Raw genomic sequence first — 20,897 nt, forward strand, 5'->3', positions numbered from 1 at the left:
CTGTTGGAATGACATACAGGAAATACGTCACGGCTACAGCGCAAAGCATGTTGGTAGTTGAAGTTTAACCATGACCACAGAGGCACTGGACAACTCTGGCTGTTGTGTTTTAAACGGGTTTTTTTTCTTTAAATAAATACAAACGTGCGTGTAACGGGTACAGGAATATGCGCCTCAGGGGTCACTGTATGTAGGGGTTAGCAATAGCATGCAGTGGATACAAAAACAGTGTAGTTATTTGTTTCATATGCTGCCCTCCCCATAGTGCCAGAATACCAGCAAGACTTCTCGGTTGGTTTACACACCATGGCATAGACCAAGACACAAGAAGGATCATTTACAAACCACAAGTCATAAACACAACCGGTTAAGATTTTCTTAGACACATGCCAGTAGGATGTAGTTGTCTGATGGGGGCCCGTGACCCCATAGATAGAACACCGCAGTGATGGCTGGTGCTGCAATGTTTGCCAGGGTTGCCATTCCTATAATGATCAAGAACCTGCTTTACAGGGTACAAAATAAAGGAATGAAGAGGACACAAGGTAGTGCCATGCTTTGCATGACTGTGAATAGCAATATTCTGCCCACAATGGGATTTGATTTTGGATCCCGTTCTATGCAAATTAATGGCAGGTGGCATTTTGAATTTTGCTGGAAAGTGGAAACTGCATCTTGAAATGCACTTCAGCCAATGTAATACAAATCTTCAAACACAAAAAATACAGGTCATAAATAAAATCCATGGGGGGAATTCAGTTATGCGACGACTGTCACCAGGGCCTGATTAAGGGTCACAGCCGCCCTAGGCTAATACACTAGTTGCCACCCCCCCCCCCCCCCACCAGGGGCGGATCTAGACAATAACTTTACCCGGGGCAATTTTAGGGGGGGCAATTTAGGCCCCACCCCCTTTCTGATGTCTAATGCTGCCGGCGGCTGCACACTATGTGCAGGTCCGCTCGGCAGTGACAGTGTGCTGCCCCGCTGCTCTGATTGTGTTTAAAACACAATCAGAGCAGCCGGGCAGCACACTGTCACTGCTGAACGGACCTGCACAAACTGTGCAGCAGCCGGCAGCAAGCCCCTGCTAGGGGGGGCGATCGCCCCCCCCCCCTGGATCCGCCACTGCCCCCTACTACTTGGATGTTATTAGCAGTGGATGGTGGAGGTTGAACAAAACACAGAAGATGATAGTAGCGTTGCAATATAGTATATTGGTAGATGGTATAACAGCAACAGTGAAAGATATGTACAACTCAGCAAGCCGAGTACACGACAGTTCACAAAATAAAATTAAATCACGAAAGAAGTTCAGTTGGTAGCCAATAGCAACGGCATGAAGAATGAATGCACACAACTTGAATAACGGAACTGGCAACTAGCTTGGCAATATATTCTTAATAACAGTCCAGCAACTAATAATCAGCAGAGTAATAATAATAGCTGTGCCAAACATAGAATCACAGATGACAAGGTAACTTGATTGTAGTTCAGTAAAGAATACAGGCAGCTGAGCAGAGAGGTAGTTGAGCCAATCAATATGAGTGCAGGTGTAATAAGCAAATCACGAGACAGTTCAGTGTGCAGATGTAGAAGTCCAGTACACAGGTAACAGCCGTAGGAGATTCAGTAAGCAGTGTGGAACTACAAGTACCAGGTATGGTGGTTGTAGATGTAGAAGTCCAGCACACAGGTAACAGCAGTAGGCGATTCAGTAAGCAGTGCGGCCCCATTAGAGGAGAAAGAAGCCGATCGCCGGCACTTGAAGAAAAAAAAAACCCCCCAGCTTGTTAGTGTGCCGCACTGTGCCCCCTAGGACTCAGCACCCCAGGCTGCAGCCTGATCAGCCTAGTGGTTGATCAGGCCCTGACTGTCACAAAGGCACTTCACGTTAGCGCAATATTGGAGATTCTCCCCGTCCTCCCCATAGGGATGCAAGGAGAAAGCCACAATGTTGCAATACTGTAAAAAAAAACAAAAGTGCAAAGTATGTTCAGAGGAAAATCATGGCTAATTGAATACCCCCAAGTGGCCCAGCATACTCTGAATAATTAAAGACATAAATTAATATCTTTTATTTATAAAGTACCAACATATTATTACTCAGAGCTGTACATTGAGGGAACCATGATACAAACAAATTAAGTACAATGACATAACTATGTAAAGATGGCTCTGCCCAAATGATATTACAAAGTGATGTAACAATTGATACATAAGGTAACAATCACAATTTTTGCTGGTGGTGGGGAAAGGGTGTGTGTGGCTACTGTAAGGCAGAAGCACTATGAGCCGTCAATATTAAGTCAGCCTTTGGTGACTGGTATTTTTGTGCAGCTACCAGTGGTTTGGTAGCAACGGGAGGAGATGAAAGGATGAATAAATCATTGTATAAATGTTAAGATTGTCCACTGCTGGAAACCCTGATTGTCCTCGACCATTTAACAAAACCTCCTTAGTGTTTTGGTTTTGAAAAATGTTTTTGTGCTGCAGGGACACTTTTGTAGTTATCCACCAGCTTGGAGTAACAGCATGCTCAATGCTGTACACATAGTCAGGACACTTGTTTGCCATGTTCACAGAAGTTGTGGCAGCTGTTGCTGCGAAGGAGGCCACTAAGATCACTAAAGACCAGAAATGGGATCACTGGCTCTAGGGACCGAACAGAGATGATTTTCTAGTAGATTTTCAAAACAACCCTAGTATGCACTTTTCTGTAATTTACCACTTCCCCGCTTAAACCAAGTAGTATATTAGGAGAAAAACTGAAGTTTACATGAATAAAAGTGTATAGTCAGAGTGGTAATAAATTGGACTTAAGTGAAGTTTCGCTCTTTCCACAAGGTGTATTTTCAAGTCCTAAGAGCAGATTGGGCAGCATGCACCTTGAAATGTAGGAGGTGCACAAGCAGGTGTACCTGCGTGCATAAAACAACATTGTTTTCTCACATTTGCTCTTTATACAGACACATACCTATTGCTAAGACTTAGGAGGCCATAATAAATTTGTTGAAATTTTATTTTCTGAACTTTCTGTATCCACAATATCTATTACTGAAAACTAATACAAATGACAACTCTTAGATTAGGGTGCAGGTGGAGACAGTATGAGACAGGTTTTAAATTCTGATAAAGGCACATTTTTTTCATTGTTAAAACATACTGAAGTGGCACCATTGTAATACATTTTTTAGCAGTCCTTGAAATTTGAGACTTCTTACTATTCCAAAGTTAAAATCAAATGGAACATGTGGATTTTATCCCTGTATCCTGCAGATAACTATTCTGATGACCAGTCTGTAATACAAAGCCCCGATTAATCACAAGTATGGCATACAGGCAGGGCAGTAACACTGTCCCACATAAGAACCCTTCCTCCTGTCCCTGCAGTCCAAAAACATGAACGGCAACAGAAAGCACAGGCAATACTGGTTTCACATCACACTTCCTCTGCTCATCGCTGTATTGGCAGCAGTGATGGACAGCGTGAGTAATATATGTACTGTAGAAGACTGACAATCCCTCTCTCCATACTTAGTATCACTATATAGTGGCAGTCACCACACTGCTAATAACAATTACAAAAGAGAGATGAATAGCATATGCAGTGATTGAATCTGTGACTCTTGACTAGTGGAGTCAATTCTCACCTCACTGGATGAACACCCTTGTTCTGGTGACTGACATTTTTTAATAATATATATTTTTTTTTTATGTAGCACCTTTCTCGCACCTGGACTGAAAGCACTTTACATTGTCAGGAGGACAAGGCATCCAACTTGGGCACACTCAATAGCTATTCTATGGAATCATTCACATCAGTCATTGTCCTATATACACAACTTACCAGTATGTTTTTGGGACTGTGTGCTAGGAAACCCATGCAACCACGGGGAGAACATACAAACCCCACACAGAAAGGGCTGTGATGAGAATCAAACCCATGACCCCAGTGTCATGTGGCTGCAATACAATCCACTTTTCCCGCACTGTAAGCAATTTAACCTACCAGTATGTCCTTGCAGAGTGAATGGAAGTTAAGCACCCAGGAAAACACAGGGAGAACATATAAACCCCACAGAACCGATACCAGCGGTGTTAGGCAGAAATGCTAACCACAGTGCAAGATTGAATGTTATATTCGGTCATTTTATCATTAGTTTCCAAATCATATAGTGGTCTAGATAAAGTCATGAAGACATATTGTTTGTACTCTAAGGCACATTTTTCCACTGGGACAGTGGTGCCTGTGCTGCAGTGGCCCAAAAAAGTTAAATGGTCTGCTACGGCTATAGTTATGCCCCTACAAACTAACACATGGAGCTAGAAATAGATATAAAGGCTCTAATCTGAACTGTTGTACCCAATGATTAAATATCCATTTGATCAGTTCTGTGCTTAAGCTTCCACAAAATTATCTTCCCACATACATTTAAAAAATTGAGAAGGTAGCGAAAAATCATTTCTGTGGTGCCAAGGAAGGTCATCACCCCAGGGATGAGGTTGTTTGGAGGATCTATTTAGTGCAATCTTGGCTTAACTAATGGACCTGGTAAGCTTAACTGTTATTGCGGTCAACTTTTGAAACATCTTTTTATAGTTGTATACAGGGCCACGGAACGTGGTAAGAAAGACTGAGGGGCGCTTCCCTCCACCTGCAACCCCCACATGTCCGCCAGCGCAAAAAGAAAAAAAAAACGCCAAACCCCTTCTTCTGCTCTCTTCTCACGGACAGTGAGCATGACGTTAAGACATCCCAATACTGTCAGTGAGGAGCGGCGCAGAGAGGAGCCGCAAACCGAGACAGCAAGAAGAGAAGAAGAAAAGACAGAAGAGAAGAAGACAGAAGAGAAAAGAAGGAAAGAATGTCATAGATAGCTAAGCACATAACGGATGGGACAGCTATGTTAAAAAGGAAAGGGAGGCAGCAAGTGATGAAATACATATTCTTCACTTATATTATTCATAAAGCAATTCATGTTTACTGTTTAATAAAGAGAGTAATACAAATAAATACGTTAAAGTGTATAATATAATTTGTATTAAAAGAAAAAGCATTAGTGAATGAACAATTTATAAAAGAGAAGGGTGCAAATTTTTTTCTTTTGCAGGGGGGCGCCCAACATGCCATCACCGGCTCTGGTTGTAAAGAAAAATTCACATTTTGGATCCACACGTGGTTTTCCCAGTATTTAAAATTGCATGGATGGGAGAAGCAGCTTGGTCAAACTGAACAGTTGATCTCTTTCCTTTTAACTCGGAAGCGGCTACTGCTATTTTATATTAACTATATCTTATTTTTAATCAATTTTTAAACATACACAAGTCATTGTCAAATTATTTGTTTAGAAAACAGTAGGGTTTGCCGACCAACATTACCAGTTTCTTCTGGGTTATATGAGAACATTTCTGTGTGGCCTCTGCTATCCAAGGAACTGCAATATAATTATTCAGTACATCAAAACTAGTCATGACTCACCATGTAGCAGCGAACAAGTCAGCCATTTAAAAACAGCCTAATACCATGTACACAGAAAGGGTTGGGTACAAAATCCCGACTGAAGAAATACCGAAACTTACCCTACTGACATGAAAATGGCATCAGGCTAAATGCCAGTATTTCAATTTCCCAGACAATGATAACATACTGACATTGTGATTGCCAACAGTCACTATGCAGCCATTAAACCAGCAATGTCAGCAGGTCTACCCGGTAGTATAAAGATTTAAAAATAAATGTTTGGGGGGTTTTTTAACGAAAAAAAGAAAAAGAAAAGCACCAGCATACCCATAGCTGCCAGAAGCAACCCGCCGCATAACAAAGAGACGGCAGGTCTATTTATAACCTAGGGCTTGTGGAAAATATTTTTTATTTTTGGAACACACTATCAATTTTTTTTTATTTGGGTGAGGGGTTGTTTTTTTTTTTTAAAATAACTCAATTTGGATTAAAAGCTCAGAAGATTGGATCGTGCAGAAGTAGTAACAGAGTTGGTATGCATGGATTTTGTTTTTTTAAAAATGTTGTGGTTTAAAAGAGGGGTGTCTTATTTACATTTTAAATTGGTGCACTACAGGGCCCAGCTGCCCTGGGTGGCAGGGCATGCTGACCATGCCATGGTAACCATGGGAATACTGGTGCAATACTAGAAGCACCAGCATGCCCTGGTCGCCATGACGGTTCATGGCAACCAGGGCTTGCTGGGACCTGTAATTCACCAATGTAAAGCAGCATTTTCATTTTTAACCACTACCCCACTCCGCAGGGGGTTGGGAAAAGCCCTAGTGTTGTCAGCATGAGGATGGGTACCCCTAGAGAGGACCTGCATAATTATTTTTTTTATTTTTTTTTGCGGACCCCAATTCCCTAAGGAATCCAGATGCGTGCTGATCCATCATTGCAGGGGGACCCCCTGCTATAGCGCCACCAGCTGGCTAAGCCTAGGGGCTGATTGAAGGAGAATCAGAGGAGACCCCGCGCTGTTTGTCCCTGATTTTTCTCCGACAGGCACTAGGGTTAATACGACTAGGAACTTTTTTTTTTCTCTTTTTTTGTGTTTGTTTTTACATTTATTTAAGACTGTTTACTGCCGGCAGCTCCAGTTGCTGTATAGCCGCTGGACCCGCTGATTTAATGTCGGCATTGTGACGGTCTGCAATCACAAAGTTGGTATTTTATCAGTGTCTGGAAATTTGAAATACCACCATTTGCCTGTCGGCAGGCTAAGTGTCGTTTTTATTTCATCGGAAATATGACTACCACAGACAGCAAAATTATAATCTAATCCACTACAGACTAGTCTATAAATCTAATAATTCTGAAATAAGGTTAACTGAAAGGAATTACTCATAACTAAACGAACTCCACCAGAAAGAGAAGATTGTTTACTTCTTACTATACTAGAGGAGCATCAAGTTCCTTTCAATCTCAGAAAGTTCACTTCATTTTCCTAAATAAAAGCACCAGATTATCTGCATAGCCTTCTAAATACACCGTTCATAAGCAAAACTGTTCTCAATTCTTACCTTTGTAGTATAGTGTCTCTGCCATTTAAAATTTACAGCATTGCAGTGGAACAATCAGTGAAGTGGGTTTTTGATACCATAAAGTGAAGACGTGCCTTGCTTGATTGAGCTCTGTACAATCTCAGCTTTAAACCACTTATTTTGGTTTGGCAAGGGCAGTCCCCAACATATTGAGTATTTTCTCTCCCAATACCTCAGTCATTTGGCCTTTTACCTGATCGGGCATGAAGATATGCAGCTTTCGCCTGCTCTTGTCTTCTTTCGCAGCTGTGAATTGGGCCTGCAATAGAAGGCCCTCCATCTTGACCTCCTCGCCGCAGCCAATCCAGCCACCTCCAACAGACCTACGTGTACGTCTGGGACTTCAGAAACCCCTGCTGAACCTCCCCTTTGGAAGTGAACCGCTTCAGACCCAGCAACAGATATAGGCACTGCACCTACACCCGACTCCTGCCAAGTCCCAGTATGAAGGTATCAGGCTCTCTTCCTGTTCAAGCCCATAAGCTATACCATCCAACACCTATACCTCCAATTTCTCTATTCTGCCCTCCAGCAACAACCCTCCACATACCTAACCAGCCTACGCTCGTGGACAACATTCCAGCAACTGATTAGCTACCCAACTTATTTATCTGTACCCACTCCAATCTACATCGAGACTGCATTTCCCCTCAATGCACAAGATGCCCTCTAATGACCCTCACCACACTCAGCCTTCCAGTGCTCCTTCAAGCATGCCCTTCCTATGCATCTTCTAGTGTATTTTTTTAAATTTACTGTATTGCCTATTATGCTTTCCATCTGTAACAAGCTTGCTCCCATTCATGACTTATTGCTCATTCCTTCAGCAACCTTGCCCTAAGACCTGGGATCCCACCTTGCGACGCCACCGCCCCCTCTCCTTAGACGATCAATCATTTACACACTCCCCCACCAAGACATCCCAGGGTGGAGGTATATGTGTTCCATCAGCATGGTTTCGCTCGAACCCTCCCGTCCTCATCTTTCCACAAGATCCACACTTTTTTTGGAGATGTTTACAAAAACAATAGAGTACAAGTGGGTGTCAAAATACTACGCAAGTATTCAAGATTCTCTTGTAAGCATACAAGTTGATATACAAGGCTGAATATCCACGACACGGGGTTGAAGAGCGATCTTATTTCTTCATTATCCTCTCTCGGGAACCTTGTTGCTTTTTGTTTATGATTAAGGGTACAAATACACCATATTAGTTTTCCTTGATTTATTTTTTTCATGTATCGGTCGTGTGAATGACCATAAAAGATTTTTGCCATCCTGTTCATGTGGATGCATACGAGCGCTTTTGTACGTATAATCCTGTATATGTACCTTTTTTCCCTCCCCTATCCACTTGTGCGCTGCAACAGACTTCACTGCTTAGTTTTCTATTGGCTCCCCATCAATATAGAATCCAATTCAGGCAGCTTACACTCACCTACAAAGCCATCGTTAACGCACCCAATGACCTTCGCCTCTCCCATCATCACCTGACACTCCCAATTGCCCAACTTTTGGAACTCCCCTAGTACTGCCTTACCAGACTTGTTCCACTTCCAACCTTTCAAGTGCTCCCTCAAACTACGCTATGAATCTATAACAGAATAAAGATTTCCTTAGATGCAAAAATTTTTATTGTTGATTTTTGCACAAACAAAAAAAAGTTATTCCAATCTTACAATGTAGATTACAAATGAGAAAAAAAAAAAATAGTAAACAGAATAATGAGTTTTGCTATGCAACAATTTTAATGTAAACAAACATTCATGTTTCTGAAAACTTGACATAATTTAGTAAACCACAAAAATTGCTGAAAATAAAACTTCATAAGACTTTAAAAAAAAGGGGGAGATTCAATTCCCCATGCTGTTCTTTAATTAGAGCATGGGCTGCGCACTATTACTACAATAATTACTGCGCATTTATTACAGTTACTACGGTAATTTCAATGCGGATTTCTGAGCCGGGGGCATGAAATCCATGTTAAAATTACCGTACTAATGGTAATGATGCGTGCCCTGCATTGTTCAAAGTAACAATGCATTGAACTGAATATTCCCAAGTGTGTATTATAAATAAATTCCTTTATTGTTCCAAACATTGATAAAAACTGTAAGAAGCATATAGCACAGTACATATGTTGTACTTTTAGATATGCAGCTCATCAACTGGAAAGTCAACCTGTAATTACCAAAATATAAAACAATTCATTCCATGGAAGGCAAACATTGCTTATAGTCTTCCATTAATAAATGCAGTTTTAAAAATGGTGTAAAAACGTACTAACAATCACCTCATACTATAATATGCTGGTGGTGGTTTAAATCTATCTCTAATCATTTATTAAACATACTCTCTAGCCGAGCATCTTTCACTTACCATTAAAGGGACACTGACCTCACAATGTTTCACCTAGCAAAGGGAAATGTACATGGTAGACAACTTTGAGCAAAGTCTTGGACTGGGGATAACAGCTGTGCCTGCTACCTCTGCCTGCTTTCTGTTACTTTTTACCTTTCAGGTCAGGACCACATCCTTAGTGAGGCAACACAAATCCCCTCATCGCCAACTATTGTATTGGGATTTTTATCACACCTCAAATTAAATGATCAGGAGTGCTTTGCAAGGAACTGTACTAAATGGCGCATATAACAAGAACACAATAGCACCATCACATAAAAGGAACAGTGCTATAAGATTATAGTAATTCCTTAAAAGTCATAAAGACATATACAAAATATAGGGTTAGAATCTCTTTAATGCAGGCTCTACATTTTTTTCATTAATTGTTTATTTTAATGTGTGTGTGAGGGTGGGAATCTGTCCACACCTGGTCTCCACCAGTGTGTCATCTGGCCATCGTTGGTTTCAACTGTGTAGTGCTCAAAACCTATGAACAACTCCTACGGTATGTTTACTATGCTGTGGCTCAGACAATGACAGTTGTTGGGACAAACATTTAGTAAATATATCCCCTAAAAGGCTAAACACAATGACTTTGTACTTGAGGTGTGCTGTGAGTGGCAGGTGTAGATACACATGCACATCTTTATGTAGTGCAGTTTTTGAGACTACCACACTTCAGTTATGATATAAATAAATAAATGGTGCCAAAAAATTGTATCCTATAAAAGATATTAAAAGCCACCTAGGAGTACCAAGATCAGGGATAAGGCTGGAAAATGATCTGCATTACAAGAAAAATCTAAGTAATATGGAAAGTGTTCCTTATCGCTAAGTGTATTTTACCTACACTGATGTATAATGGAACTCTTTTACAATGATCTGGACATGCGATATAATCACTCATCAAATGGGTACACCACTATAATACAATAATAGAACAGTGTCACGGTATATTCTTCAGTCACAGTGGTAAATCAGTTTACAAACATGATTAGCTACATGTATACTTATTAAATCCATTGTCTGGGAGCATTATTCAGTAAGCCCCCATATATCTTACAGGACTATGTTGGAGAATAGGGCTAATATAGCCCGTTGCTTTCTGCAGACAGAAACAATGAATGGTTCCTGAACTGAAAGTTCCAGCATATATTGCTAACCAAAGTTATATACAATGAGCACCAGTGGTGGGCTACATACAGCTTTCCAGACCAGATTTGTCTCCACTTAGTGGTTCTCTTCCCAGGGATTAGGCTGTCATGGTGTGAGCAAGGTGCACTCAAAGTCTATATAGCAAATTGTGTTAGGAATTGATGGTACCATATTCAGGTAACAAGTGAACTAGTGAATCTGATGTCTGAGCTGCTTAAACACTTTATGCGGGTTCTCATTTCTCACCTGATGCTTTTGTGCAAACAAAACCTGCTTCCTTGTGAGACATAGGGAGGCTTCTGAACCCCCTGAAAATATATGTCAACCATGCTCTGAATATTGCATCTTAATATGATGCAGGAACCTATTAGTACTGACTTTAATGAAAGCTCAATTCACAGGCGTTGTGGCATAAATTCAGAGCGTTCATAGCATATATCTTTAGATTTTAAATGAAAAACACTGACTAAGCCCCAATAATATTCCCAGAAAATTTCACATTTGCCGTACATACAATACATCCGTCATGTCAGTCTTCCAGCTGCACAAACGTCAGATTACACTGGTAACCAATTGAAGTATGATAAGTTTCCCCATTTTATTCTTAAATTACCTATATTCTTACATTCTACCAGAGCATGTTAAAAAAAATATAAAAATTGTCAGTTGTTAAATAGTAATAGAGAATGAAATGAGAAAGCGGACTAGTTAGAAGGCAACACTGGGATGAGCACTTCGTATTGTTCCGTGAAGTATGTGGATAGAGACCAGGGGGTAAATTTATCAAGCTGAGAATTTTCCGGCAGGTTTGAAAAACCAATCGGATTCTAAGGGGCATATTCAATTCCGATCCGCAGGATCGCGCGGGAACGGCCGCACACCTAATCCACGGTACCACAATAATGTGGATTTTCATTCGCAGCCCATGGGGCTGCGTACGAAAATCTGCGTTATTGCGGTACCGTATTACCGGCAGTACTGCGCATTTTCTGCGGTAACGCGTGGATCGTAATTGAATATGCCCCTAGCTATCATTTATTTAGTACATTCAACAAAATGACACCTAGAATCTGATGGTTGATATAGGCAACATCTCCACTTTTCAAAGCTGCCAGAAAATGCTCAGCTTGATACATTTACCCCCAGGTTTGTGTAGACTGCTCTTCCCTTCTGTTAGGTGAAGCTATCTGCCACTCCACCACCCTCAGGCTCATACATAAGAGCACTATTTCACTTCACCGGTAACACAAATTGCATTATTGTATGTGGACAAACAAAGTACAATGCAATTTAGTGCAATCAGTTGAACAGTGCACATTGTACCTGGTGTACATGATCCATTGGACCGATGGAAAGTGCCATCATTTGCCACTAAGTATGCAATATATTAAGCGTAACGCCTTGTAACATTCCTTTTGCCTACAAGTACAAATGGCTGAAATTAAACCCTTTTCCTTTTTCCCCTTTAATTTCCAAAAACCAGGACTGGTTTTCTAGGATGATTCCTATTAACAAGGGCTGTCTTCTGCCAAGTTATATGCAACTTTTCCAATCTGATCACATATAATATGTTATGTATTCACATATAATTATATAGTGCTAGTAAACACATTTTGCTCACCTATACACTGCTATCTCTCTGGTGTCTGGACAGCAAACATAAGCCATTTTATGTACAAATAATATGCACCAATACAGTACATCAACTGTATATATGGGAACATTTTACAAATGTATTTGACTTTTAGAAAGATACAACTACATACTAGTTTTGCAATGAGCATACGCATCAACTAGTAGAGCTCAAATGGAGCAGAGGTACCAAAAAAAATGGACAGTAGGACGGTCCAGTTCCACTAGGCACTTGTATAGTTGAAACCAGTGTTTTCAGTTCTAGATCTGGCTTTTGGTTTAGATCAGCGTACACACAATATTTAACTTGCATTATCTTAAACCAAAAGGGTGGCAATCATGGAACCAGGAATCAAATCAATTTGTTCCTTTCCATTACTGAATCATTGATATTTCACCAACAGCCAAGGTGCAAAGATTGTTACAGCTTGCATTGTAACCTATAAATCTGTGTTGGCTTGGCGAGTACACGCAACCGGACATGATAAACTGTTGTCAGTAATAGAGGTTACCACAGCTTTCTCTTAAAAAAAAAAGTCACAAATGCAAGTTTACTTTGTTGAAAAATCTTCAAAACGTACTTTATTAGAACTTGTTGCACAATTTTCTCCAACATACAGACAGATTCCAATATCAACTACATAGCAATTTGCTTGGAACCTCCCTCGCCCCTATTTGTTGGCGTTCAGGTGGTTCCATGCCAGGGACCCCACCGTTTACAAATATGCACCATAGTCATAGTGTAGTACTGTATTATACAGTATATCAAGGGCCACTAAACATTGTTTTATATATGTCCTCAAGTCACACTATAATGATAATCCTCTAGAAAGTCCACTTCTACAAATAGGATTTAACATGTATAACAAGATAAATTCAGAACAATCTCAAAAAATCATAAACAGTCTTATGTCAGACTGCCTCCTGTGATCCCCCATGATAATGTGCTTACAATCAACAGAGGAAACTCAGATTCAATAAAGGGTCTTTTTGTGGATTCTTCTTTTCCATAAAAAAGGTATCTTTGATAACAGCCAATCTTCCTACCAGATTCTCTGCTTCCAATCGCATGTAAAACTATGGAGTTCACTTCTTTTATATCCTATCTTGTTTGTATAGTAGCTTCATGAGATTCGTAATAAAGAGGCAGTTCAATATATACTATATAATAACCAAAGTATTTCGATCCAGACATAGATCTTTATCAAGGTTTGGGGTGTATCCGATATGGACTGATATTTGTAGTACTGATGTTCTAATCAAAATCCTTCATTTCTTAAACCAGTTATTAAAACCCTAATACTCCAAATAATAAAAACATGCACAACTTTCTATGGAAAATTCCTAATTCATAAAATAAAGCGGTAAAAAGCAATTTAAAAACCAAACTTCCATTACCCTCGAGCGCTGTTTATGCCAACCACCTCATTCGTTACTAGCATCTAAACAAGCCATTGTACGTTTGGTTGATATAGTGGTTTGGTGGTATTCCATTCAGTTTAAGGCTGCTGATGTTGCTGAAGCGTTCTGGAACTGCAAATCTTCTTATAAAAGCAAAATTATAGTTTGAAGATGTAAATTGCAACAATAGTTTACTGTAAGAGGTTGGCGTTTGGTAATCCCCACTTTGAAAGCACTTCGCAGCAGATCTACAAAAGATATGTGGCTGCCCAGACTTGCTAGAGAACAGCTGGGGAACCACAGAACCTGTGTCTGAACATCTACGTTTTGTACACAAGTACTAGCATAGAACATTACATAGTGATAACACCAACAAGAGTCCTAAAAACTTTTAAAACTAGGCCTAAGTGGCACAAACAAGTTAACCAATAAAACTGCACTGAGGACTGTGTGAGATAGTCACACATTAAAACCTTTTCTTTACAAGATTTCTGCCACATCAGAAGTAATACCTCTGCTCTGACTGGAAGATAGTGTTAATAAAATCACAAACACATTTGCAGATATTATAAACAAGAGGAAAAGTGTCTAATGATGCACTCAAATGGTCATAAACCTTTAAAAAAGTAATTTTATTAGTCATTATTAAAATAGGTTACCAAATATTAGGTCCTTCAAAGGACTTGTAGCGAAAATATTAAAAATTGAGTGTAGGAATTGATGACAAAAATGATTATTCTGTGAAGATGGGTAGCTAAGAGGAACTACCTAACCAGACGCTGCTCAGAGTAATCTTATATATAGATATAAATATTATTATCAACAGACCTTACTTTATAAAGAGACCAGTAACATAGGTCCACTAGTAACCAATAAGGAAATTGTACCCAATCATATGTTTATGATGTGAATAATGCTAATTTTTGACATTTATTTAAATGTTTCTCCGGGCATATTTTATACATGGATTTCATTCATAATTCATGTGACTTTATTGCCCCTTAGTTATGATCTTTGGTTCCTTTATATTAAATATAGCTTGATATATCAATTAAATCTGATTAGCCAACATATTTTTTTCTAGTATAACACCCCTACCCTAATGTTATCCAAGTCCCTACAATTGGCGAAGCCCTGCAGGGAAAGGGAATTTGGTTATCACACTTTGCCGATAGTATTCACACCGGGCTGATATATCTTAATTTGATTGTATTTATAGAGTCCCATTCAGCGGGACCCTGGAGGAAAGATATAATTATATATTCAAGATGAACGTGCTGTAGCCAAAATGTGATTCCCGAGTCCCCTTGCTTTCAACGGGGCCCTAGAGAAGGGCAAGGTTTAATTGACTCATCACACTGAGCTAACGACACATACGTGAAACTAATGTACTGTAGCTTGGATGTATACCCTATGTAACGGAACCCTCAAAGAGAGCAGAACTAGATTTAAAAGATATCCTTCTAGCTATCTGCAAATTAAAATTTCTAAGTAGCTGCTATATTATGGTCTGGATCTCAGGAGCAGTGAACGCGGTGTCCGCTGACGCGCTTTTCGCTATAAGGCTTTGTCAATTTTGACCATCTCACGGGCCTTGTTGAAAGCAAGGGGACTCAGGAATCACATTTACGCTACAGCACGTTCATCTTGAATATATATTAGCCATACGTGATAAGCCAATTTTATCTTGCCTCCAGGGTCCCGCTGAATGGGACTCTATAAATACAATCAAATTAAGATATATCAGCCCGGTGTGAATACCATCGGCAAAGTGTGATAACCAAATTCTGCAGGGCTTCGCCAATTGTAGGGACTTTGATATATCAAGCTATAACACCCCTACCCTAATGTTATCTATTAAATCTGATTAGCCAACATATTTTTTTCTAGTATATTTAGTCTAAAGGAACCAAAAATCATAACTAAGGGACAATAAAGTCCCAGAAATTATGAATGAAATCCATGTATAAAATATGCCCGGAGAAACATTTAAATAAATGTCAAAAATATAGCATTATTCACATCATAAACATATGATTGGGTACAATTTCCTTATTGGTTACTAGTGGACCTATGTTACTGGTCTCTTTATAAAGTAAGGTCTGTTGATAATACTATTTATATCTATATATAAGAAGATTACTCTGAGCAGCGTCTGGTTAGGTAGTTCCTCTTAGCTACCCATCTTAACAGAATAATCATTTTTGTCATCAATTCCTACACTCAATTTTTAATATTTTCGCTACAAGTCCTTTGAAGGACCGAATATTTGGTAACCTATTTTAATAATGACTAATAAAATTACAAGTTTTTTAAGGTTTATGACCATTTGAGTGCATCATTAGACACTTTTCCTCTTTTCTTGTTTACAATATTGATCTCAATATAGTGTGTGGGCGCACCCTCTACTATATGTTATATAAAGATAACCACCAATTATATATTTAGAGTGAGTAATGGTCTACTTGGTGCGGTGCAATACAACTACCTAACATTTGCAGATATGCCTGGCAGTAGATTGCTTGTTTACATGAAGTACAACTAAAAAATAAGAATACAAAAACAGATATAAAAATGACTGCAGTGGCTCTGGCAGTAAATCAAACATTGTAGAGATTCATTACATCAGATAACAGCGTGTGGACTTTAGATTGTATGCGGTACACAGTGTATAAACCAACAAGTTCCAGACACAGAATTTTACAAAGGTTTGGAATGCATCTAATGTGGACCGTTATGTATAGTACTGATCATAGCAACCGTTTATGCTAACCACTTCATTTGTTTATAGCAAATTATACATTTTATATGAGATAGATATAGATATAGATCTCTATCTCTATCTATCTGGCCCCCATTACTGATGGTCGGTCAGGGATCCTCCATTGTACATAAATATCTATTAAGATAACTTGCAGCAAATTATACAGTTTAACAAATAAAGTGGTTAGCATAAACGGTTGCTATGGCAGCCACAGGTGAATTATAGAAGTATGGTTTTTAAATTGCTCTATTTTATATGTTTTCCATAGAAAGTTGTGCATGTTTTTATTATTTGGATTATTAGGGTTTTAGTAACTATGGTTTAAGAAATTAAGGATTTTGATTGGAACATCAGTACTATAAATATCAGTCCATATTAGATACATCCAAAATCTTGATAAAGATCTAGGTCTGGATCAAAACACTTTGGTTTATTATATGGTATATATTGAACTGCTTCTTTTTTTACGACTCATGGAGCTACTAAACAAACAAGTTTATATATAAAAGATTTGCACTCCATAGTTTGTTACATGCCTTAGGAAGGAGAGAATCTGGTAGGAAGATTGGCTGTTATCAACTATATCTCTTATGGGATGTACATGTTTTTAGATTTATTTAGTAATAAAGTTTTTAAAAAGGTAATCCATCTAGATCCGGTGTTACTTTCTCATTTCCCCTTTTATGAGTGAATATCTGGAAATAAGAAAAAAAAAAGAATGAACAAAAAGACCCTCTATTGAAGCAGAGTTTCTTCTGCCTGTTAATCTAATCACATTATTATGGGAGGACCACTGGAGGCCGTCTGACATAAGATTGTTTAGGATTTTTTGAGATTCTGAATTTATCTTGTTATACATGTTTATTCCTTCTTGTAGAAGTGAACTTTCTATAGGATTATCATAGTATGGATTGAGGATATAGATATATACTTTTTATGTGTATTCTGATGTCTAGTGTATACCCCTCTTTGACAGCACCCTTGAGTGCCATCTCTAATCAAGCTACTATTGTAACATTTGGTTAATATAGTGGTTTGGTGGTATTCCATTAAGTTTGTTTAAGGCTGCTGTGGTTGCTGAAGCGCCCTGGAACTATGAATCTGCTTATAAAAGCAAATTATAGTTTGCAGATGAAAATTGCAACAATAGTTTACTGTAAGAGGTTGGAAATCCCTGCTTTGAAACCACTTCGCAGATCTACAAAAGATAGGGACATCTGTGGCTGCCCAGGTGTTGCAGAGACTTGCTGGAGAACCACAGATAAACTTAACCTTGTGTCTGAACATCTATGTTTTGTACACAAGTACTAGCATAGAACATTACCAAGTGCCAACACTAACAAGAGTACTAAAACCTTTTAAAACTAGGCCTAAATGGCACAAACAAGTTAACCAATAAAACTGCACTGAGGACTGTGTGAGCTAGCCACACATTAAAACCTTTTCTTTACAAGATTTCTGCCCTGACTGGAAGATAGTGTTAATAAAATCACATTTGTAGATATGCCTGGCAGCAGATTGTTTGTTTACATGAAGTACAACTAAAAAATAAGAATAAAAATACAAAAAATAGATAAACATAAACAGATATAAAAAACTGCAGTGGCTCTGGCAGTAAGTCAAACACGGTAGAGATTCATTACATCAGATAACAGCTTGTGGACTTTGTATGGGGATCACCCTGTATAAACGATACAAAAAAAAGTAAAAAAAAAAATTAAAAATTAAAGTTAAATATGGAAAAGCTCAATGAAATCACTGAAACACAAAATTTCCTGGAATGGATAATCCAAATTTCCTACAAGCAGGACACCTTTACTCACTAGGCTGGTGAGAATCAGAGCAAGGATCCATTTGGTCCACACCGTCAACCTGTACATAACGACTATACACTAGTATAAAGTACATTTGTCCTCTTAACAGTTAATAAATCATTGTGTGGCTGAACCAGTAGTCATAAGAATATACCACATCAATTCAGTAATAACTAGAAACAAGGACTGCTTTTAAATTGTCAATGGGGAAAATTCCATCTCAGAGACTGAGTGTTACACAGCCGAGGAGGGTTGTAGATCAGTAAGATGGAGTGGGGGTGGGGGTATAAATTAATTTTTTGCAAAAACGCTTATCTACATACAATTTTTGAAATTAACGTTAGTTTATTGTTTGAATGCATGTTAAACATTATGGGACAATCACTGCGTAAAATATTTGGGATTCCAGAATACAGCGACTGGAGCATTAACATCCTCTTCAGAGCATGTGGATACTTGAAAAAACTAGTAACTCGTCTATATATAGTGAGTGTTTTCATAATCTACTATGATCATACCTTATAGAAAGAATAGTTTGGCAATATTAGGTGCTGATGTTGACTGGGGGAGCAAAAAAAAAAAAAAAAAGAGCTCAGACTACAAAACTTTCAGAGATATTTTCAACCCCAACCTGACCCGTATTCCACAATATTTTAAACGGTAACCCCTTCTCACATTAGGCTCTCGAAGCTCATATAATAGTCATCCCAAAGGAGGGTAAAAATCCATCCAACTGGGCTCACTATTGAACGAACATAAAAAAAAATATGCAAAAATATTAGCACTCTTGAATGCAGCGTAGCCACAACGGATACGTTGCGATCAAGTGGGTTTTTATCCTCCTGCAGGATGGTCAGAGATATTAGGAGAATCAACCACCTCATCCACCACACATTATTAACTCTTAGAAATTCTCCCAACACTTGTGCTTTCGCTCAACGCAGAGCATTCAACAGAATCAGTTGACCCTTCATGTTGGACATTTTACATCAGTCTGCATTTGTGGGCCACTTTTTGCATACAAGCGTTTTATTCTGCTCCCTTGGTCAGTGTCTCCACGAATGATGCTCTCGCAGATACCATTGCCATTATCAATGGTGCAATACAGGAGTGCACTCCTTCACCCCTGATTTTTGCTAGTCATTAAGCCCGTGGCTGTGAGAATCCCAACTACCTCCAGATATATGGGGTGTCTCAGGTGACTGTTACACTGTTTCCATAGAACCCTCTCAAAAAAGGTACGATTTCACCACTCTAATATGGTGATAAATATAAAATAGCCTGCTACCTCATAACAGGAAATTATTTGTGAGCCCAATCTGGGCAGACTACACGATGAGAACATGTGGTCTACAACCAAAATCCTCAATCTCAACTTCCATGAAGAAAAAGTTTGGAAGAATTTATTATAGACAGTATTTACTTTCTACTAGATTTCTAAGGTTATTTGACACCTCTTCCCCATTATGTAGAAGGGTACTAGGTTCCTTCTTCCACATTTGACGATCTTGCTTAAAGTTCGCTCAAATTTTAGGATAACACAACCACCCTTTTAACCAAAATATCCCTTACACCTATCGCAAGATACTTTTCTCTAGACGTACCAATAGAGGGTCTGGATAAACCTAAGTGGGTGCCTGGTAGCACATCATTTGCGGGGGGGGGTGGACAACAACTAGAAGCTCCCATCCTTTCAACAGGTTCACAATAAAACATGGCAACCTTGCATTCAAGGAAAAAAAAAGGTCTGTGGCATTACTCCAACTCCTCAGCCCCCCTCCTATGCTTCTCTTACACACGTTAACACCCCCCCCCCCCCCCCCCCCCAGGCATACACCCAAGTCATTCATGTGCTCTTGGAATTAGTCAGTTTATGGTTCCAAGAGCCCTTATGATATTGTCCTGTGCAATTAAATCCAAATGCAAAGCTATGTTGTGTTTTGATGCATTTTGAAAATCAAATAAATATATCTTTAAAAAAAAAAAAAAAACCAAAAAAAAAACCAAAAAAAAAACACCAGATACTATTTCCAAAACACATTTTAAAAAGTACGACCCCTTAAACTCCATGTAAGTTATCTTTGCCTTACATTGCAGCAATTCCTTTCTATATCTAACATACTGGTAAACTTTAATTGGCTGCTATTAAATTGACCTTGTTGTCTCTTGGTCTGCGACTGCATGTATGTTTATTAGGAAATTTTGACTAAGCTCCAATGGGGCAGGGACAGATGTGAGCGTTCTCTGTACAGTGCTGCGGAATTCGTGGCTTAATTAATAGCTGCTGCTGCTGCTAAGGTTTCAGGCAACACTTTATTCAAGAGGTGCTGGAGTTGACAAATGCCGGTAAAGTGGCATCATTCATAGATTTGCTGCACAACAAAAAATATATGTATAGAGGTTATTCAGAGTATGCATATATAAAAAGTCAAATATAGTAATAGTCCCCCACAAATAAATAGAAATCTCTTACCTGCTGATGAAAAAGGTCTTCCTCCCCAAATTCAGCTTCCTCATCCACTTCATCCTCCTCTACACTGGACAAGACAGATTTTGATACTGTCCTCACCGCCACTTGCTGTTGGTTTAGTGTGAATAAATCATCAGGTCTCACACTAAATGGATAATACATGATAAACTGTTCCAGTAACCGGTGATAGTACACTGACAAGGACTTA

The 20,897-nt window shown here is 39.0% G+C and overlaps 1 protein-coding gene across 2 annotated transcripts in view; it reads right to left on the bottom strand.

Annotated features, from left to right (window-relative positions):
- Nucleotides 1-16,856: 16,856 nt before the first annotated feature.
- The window catches only part of LMNB2 (lamin B2), a 29,210-nt gene continuing 25,169 nt past the window's right edge, over nt 16,857-20,897 (bottom strand). Inside the window, exons 11-13 of one of the 2 annotated variants that reach the window (XM_075204646.1) lie at nt 20,693-20,797; nt 18,738-18,780; nt 16,857-18,086 (exon numbers count right to left, since the gene is read on the bottom strand). In XM_075204646.1, coding sequence (XP_075060747.1) covers nt 18,739-18,780; nt 20,693-20,797 — 147 coding nt within the window. In that variant the 3' untranslated portion in view covers nt 16,857-18,086; nt 18,738. The remainder of the gene's footprint in view (nt 18,087-18,737; nt 18,781-20,692; nt 20,798-20,897) is intronic. The other variant, XM_075204645.1, reaches the window with a different exon arrangement.

Source organism: Mixophyes fleayi, chromosome 1 (assembly GCF_038048845.1).
Source record: "Mixophyes fleayi isolate aMixFle1 chromosome 1, aMixFle1.hap1, whole genome shotgun sequence".
Classification (NCBI taxonomy): Eukaryota; Metazoa; Chordata; class Amphibia; order Anura; family Limnodynastidae; genus Mixophyes; species Mixophyes fleayi.